General features: G+C 32.7%; 1 protein-coding gene across 1 annotated transcript; it reads left to right on the top strand.

Annotated features, from left to right (window-relative positions):
• The first annotated feature begins 559 nt into the window (after window positions 1-559).
• On the top strand, window positions 560-5,258 carry LOC136982942 (uncharacterized). The gene is made up of 4 exons (XM_067279519.1): window positions 560-690; window positions 1,625-1,689; window positions 4,802-4,843; window positions 4,918-5,258. Exons 2-4 carry the CDS (start codon window positions 1,635-1,637, stop codon window positions 5,154-5,156), a joined length of 336 nt encoding a protein of 111 aa, XP_067135620.1. The 5' UTR covers window positions 560-690; window positions 1,625-1,634; the 3' UTR covers window positions 5,157-5,258.
• The last annotated feature ends 218 nt before the right edge of the window (window positions 5,259-5,476 follow it).

Raw genomic sequence — 5,476 nt, 5'->3', positions numbered from 1 at the left:
TTGTTTGCTGTTCGGAAATCTGCAACATAAATTCTAACATAAGAAACAACTGAATGAAGATAAGTTGAGAAATTGAATCTTATTTCCAACATAAACTTGCTTACAAACGCGTATTTATGGTAATTTAATTAACCATACTTTATCAAATTCTAGAACATTTGCTTAAAATTTGAATGTTTGAACATCGCGTGTTCGTTTGACTTCGAATCCGGAGTCGTTAAAAGCTGTTTACGCAACATTCTAAATTTAAAATTTAAAAAATTACAAAAATAAAATATAAAAAAATAAGTATTAAGAGAAGAAAAGAGAGTAATGCAATAGCGTCCACGTGTTGACATAAAAAAGATGTTGAGCCTATGTTTATATCCAATAAGTGTAATAATTTCACTAAATAAGTGTAATAATTGCGTAAATGGGAAAATTCCTTTACAGTATAGCAGTTTCCATTACGTTATAGAAAACGGAAATGGATATTGCCGGCAGACAGTTTTGTCTTCTATGAGCGTGCATCGATGTGTTTATTCAGGTGAATAACAGTCTACAGACAGGAAAGTTTGCGGCTGTCTGCCGAGCTCGACGACTATTTTGTCGTATTCCTACTGTATATAACAGTGCGCGCGCTTCTTTACGACGCCATAGTTCTTATTCTTAAGATAAAATTGTCTACGAGCAAAAAGATTCAAGTGTTCGGTAAGCCCTTTTTTAAATTCATGTTTGGACTTCTAGAATGTCACTAGAATGTCAGTGTCGAAAAAATGCAAAAAATCGGGTGGTCAAAATTTGGCCGATTGCTATACTTTCTATAACAGCCGGAGAGCAAAATTTAGATAAAATATCTGTCGTGATGTAAAGTGCAGTGTGTTGATAAAAATTCGCGTAAAATTAGCAGCCCGAATACAATTCACGTGATTTATTACCCCAGTGTGTTTGATACCAAAGCATTTGAATAAAGCATGTGAATTCACTATACAAAACCGAAATTTTCAGTTAAAATGACGATATATTTATGAATTGCAGTGGTAGACACTGCGTTTTGAATGTCTTATGTGTTTATATTGACACAAAACGTGATTTGTATATTGTGCATGTATTGTTTTTCCACTTGATCCGTGCTTGCTTTCAATTCTGTGTATGATTGAGTTGAACAGAAAAGAAGACCAATACCTTTGTGTTGTGATAATTGTATGGTGGGTTTAGTATATAGTTGTCTGTAGAAAAAGTCTCATTGTGAAAAATTTATTCTGTTTTTTTTTTTCTTCTTAATATAAAAATGATTAATGTTTGCAATATGGCTGCAAGTTAATGTTTAAATTTTCAATGCATTTTGTAGGTGCGCGTTGTGTGTTTTAATATTCCTAAATATTTTCTTAATCTTTTTCATGCAGTTTGGTATTATTTTAGAATATTGTGTCAGTCTATTTAATTGTTGTCTAAAGTTATTTATTTGTGTTTTCCAGTCTTCTTTGCCAGCAGGCTTATGATTTGTATGTGTTTGAAAAACTATAGTGAAAATATTTGTATAAATTTCAAGACATTGATGTTTAATAAATAATAATTCATGTCTCACTAACAGCAAAATTAAATATTTAAATCTGACAATACAGTGAAATTTATGTTTTTGCAGATTTGTAAACATGAATCTCAAGTACTGGGTTGTTTTAGCATTGTTTTTTGCTCTAACTGACAAAGGTAATTTATGTTATAAATAACTTCTATTTAAACTAGGGAAAATGTTTAATTCATTTAAGAAATGACAATAAAATGTTAATTAATACTGTAAATTAAAATTTTTGAAATTAAGATAATACAGTATAATGCATTGTTAATAAGAAAAAATAACATACGTTTTGAATTAATAAAATTAACTTTTTAATGTCATAACTTATTTTAAAATGTATCATTTAAAAAATTTATCAATTGGTTAATTTTTTTTTATATGTAATTATTTTTATTCTGTGGACAATAAGGACTTTTTAACGATCCAGCCAAGCTTACATTGAGGTGGCCGGGTGATGAGAGACACGGCCTAGACAGATCCAGACATATATCTAGATCTAGCCACATATCTAGACGAACGACTTCTGGGAATATTCCTGGAGCTTTTCGACCCGTTATGATTGAATCCCTGGTTCTACAGAGTGGTACGCTGCTACCTTGGCCACTCGGCCATCCGGCCATCTCCATTGGTTGATTAACCTGAGACATCAACATGTATATTCAGATGGACCTGACCCGCAATGAGAATGATCATGGGTTATGTATATAGCAGGAAAATTTGACCCTATACTGTTCTGGGGTAACTTTTGCACTATCCTGTCCGATTTTTAAAAAACTCCCACGTTGTATTTTAATGATTTTGGCGTGAAAATGCTCAGTAGAACCATGGCGTGTGCATAAATTACTTTCTGGAAAATATAATTAACTCTGAGATAAGATGTACAGCAGAACATCGATTATCCGACCCCCGATTAACCGACCGCGTTCTAGTCGGCAAATTCAAATGTCCGCTAGTGATGTGGCGCTACAATATTTGGCTATGTCTTGGCTACTTTAATATTATTTTTGTTAAATTTTTTCATGTTTTAGCTGGCAGACTGGCTCGATCATGAAAGGGAGGCTAGTATTTAAACCAGACCTAATACACTATACTAATAATGTATGTTTTCATACTTTTCGGTTATCCGACTTTTCAGTTATCCGACCAACCCCAGACTCCAATTAAGTCGGATAATTGATGCTCTACTGTATTCGAAAAACTAAAGCGTCGACCTTCGCCTCTTTGACGCTTAATAACAAAAAAATTTTGACATTTTGGGTGCTGTTTCTTGGAATATAAAGCCAGGTAATTGATTCATATTTTTTCAGAGTTTAATTAATGAATTTTGGTTGAACTATGGAAAAGTTATCTGAGTTCAAATAAAAAGGAACTAAATTTTCGTCCTTCGTCTCCACTAGATGGCGCCATGTTACCTAGGTGTTCGATTGCATCTTTTGTAACTGCATTCCCGGGCTTTTACTGATTTAAAGGAAATTTCATTTCCTTTCGTCAACATATCAGCCGTTAGGCTCAACTCCTTCCTCTCATCCCATCGGAAATTTTCAACTTTTATGTAACTATTTCAAATACAGTATGTTTTTTAGTCGTGTCAAGCAGCTCACCGACTATGTTTCATAGGCAGTTCCCTCAGTTGAGACTGGATAAAATCTGAAACGCGGCTGCTTTTAACGAGCAGCTCCAATTTATCATAGACTTTTCCCGCTTAAATGCCAACTGATTTTATTTTATTATTCTTTTATTTCTTATTATTTATTTTAGTTTAGTTTAATTTAATTTCTTTATTATGCTTTTCTTTTTTATCAGTATTTTTCGTGATATTTTTTTCTTTTCTCAACAATAAGTCATTTATAATCTTTCATTTGTGACATATTAATGTTCAAACTGCTTTCCCAGACTAACTACATCGATAAACATCGTCTCGAGTTTTTCGATGTGACCTATCTAGTGATAAATTATGAAGGCTGAACCTGGTTCGAATCCGTACCCCCCAGAGGAAAAGTGAGACGTTATCGAGCTAGCAATCTGGACAATAGTGTTTATTGGAATTCAGCTATTAAATATTTTCATTTTGTTTCTTCTGTATTTGCAACTAAATACCATGAAAGCCTGGTAGTTTTATTAATAATGTAATTTATGCATTCAATCTAAAAATGTGTAGTTAATTTGATATTGATTTCTGTGTTTAATCATCAAACACCAATTACCACAAAATAAGTAAAGCATGAACAGGGATTAGTATGTTAAATTCTATCTTATAAGCTTTGCCCTGAACACTCCGCAATATTTTTGGAATGAAATTTGAGTGTTGATAAAAGTTGCCTACGCAATTTGCAGTAAATTAATTTTGTCATTATTATGGAAATCAGGAGGTGTAGTATTAATTAACCTCGGTAGTTAAGACTAAACTTTCATAGACCTGATCACCATAACTGTGACTAGGCCTCCCAATGAGGTCGGATGGCCAAGAGGGCAAGGTGGCAGCCTACCGCTCTGGGGACCCTGAATCGAATCCGGACGGGTTGAAAAAGCCCCAGGAATTCTTCAGGTGATAATCCGTCCGAATATATCGCGGCCCCCGTCCTTCACTATTCGGCCGCCCCAATATGGGCCTTGCCGAACCCATAATGGGCTTGCTTAAAAAGTACTTTTAGTGTTCACAAGACGGAAAGAATTAAAAATGAAAAATAGATCCGAAAATAATCAGACTTGTAAATGTTAAAAGTAACATTAATCATAGAATTGTCTTTAAAAATCCATAACTAAAAATTAGGATCGGTTAATCAATATTACTTGTAATATAATCTAGCATCAAGTGTTTTGCATATGAATTATTGGAAATTTTCTTAGAAAATGGATGCTAATTCATTCTTACAGAAAATAATGAAATTGTCTAATTTATGGAAATTTTCATAGATATATTGGCATAAATAATTTTTCATTTTTAAATTTGTCCTCCCTGTGTTCACTAAGAACGTCGCTTTTACGTACTCACGATGAATTCAGCTAGGCTCACAATGAAGCCGGGTAATTAGGGATGGGCCTGACAAATCCGAAACAATCCGCCCATGAAAAATTCCTAAATGTTTGTCGCTCGGATTCGAGCCCAGGTACCCTAATCGCCTGTTGACTATCATATCAACAATGCGACGCACAATAAATTAGCAATTAATTTATTTACTTTTTATGATCTCATATATAAGAAAAAGTGTTAACTTTTATTACATCACTAAAATTTATTTTCAGTGAAATTAGCTAATATTTTTCAATACGAAGAAGAAAGAAGAGGTAAGTAATGGGGTTTACTTTAAAAACAACATTCCGCCTAATATTTCAAAAAAAAAAAAAATTATTTACTTCAGAACTTGCAACTGGAGCTATTGTAGGTATTATTATAGGATGTGTGGTCGGATTCATTGCTTGCTGTTCGTGCATATGTTATTTCTGCTGTAATTGCTGTCGATCTCCTCAACCTGTAATTGTGCAACAAAGTACCACCACCGCTCCCTCAGGACCCACGATTATCACTATTCCAGCCGGAGGAAATAGAGGATTTTCGAATAGCTCATCGTGTCCACCTCCTTATATGCCGTTAAAATAAATTAAAACCACACTATAATTATAAATAACACATTTAAAATATTTTAGTTATAATATTTGGGAATAATGTTACTGGTTAATAGAGCCGCATTATAGTTTTTTTTTTCTTAGATTAAAAAAATGACTTTTCAATTTATACACATTCTGTATTTTAAAATGTTCACTTAGAATAATGATAAATTTGCATTATTACAATACTTTTATATCTAAATAATAAAATATAAATTTTTTTGAAAATATTGTGATTAATAGTCATTTTTTTACTATAAATATTTAAATTCGTAGCAATGTAGAATATAATCTTATTTCTGATGAAAGTTC

This window comes from Centruroides vittatus, unplaced genomic scaffold, assembly GCF_030686945.1.
Source record: "Centruroides vittatus isolate TY-2023 unplaced genomic scaffold, ASM3068694v2 contig_874, whole genome shotgun sequence".
Lineage (NCBI taxonomy): Eukaryota > Metazoa > Arthropoda > Arachnida > Scorpiones > Buthidae > Centruroides > Centruroides vittatus.
The sequence above is the reverse complement of the archived record's forward strand: the minus strand, read 5'-3'. Positions and strand labels throughout refer to the sequence as shown.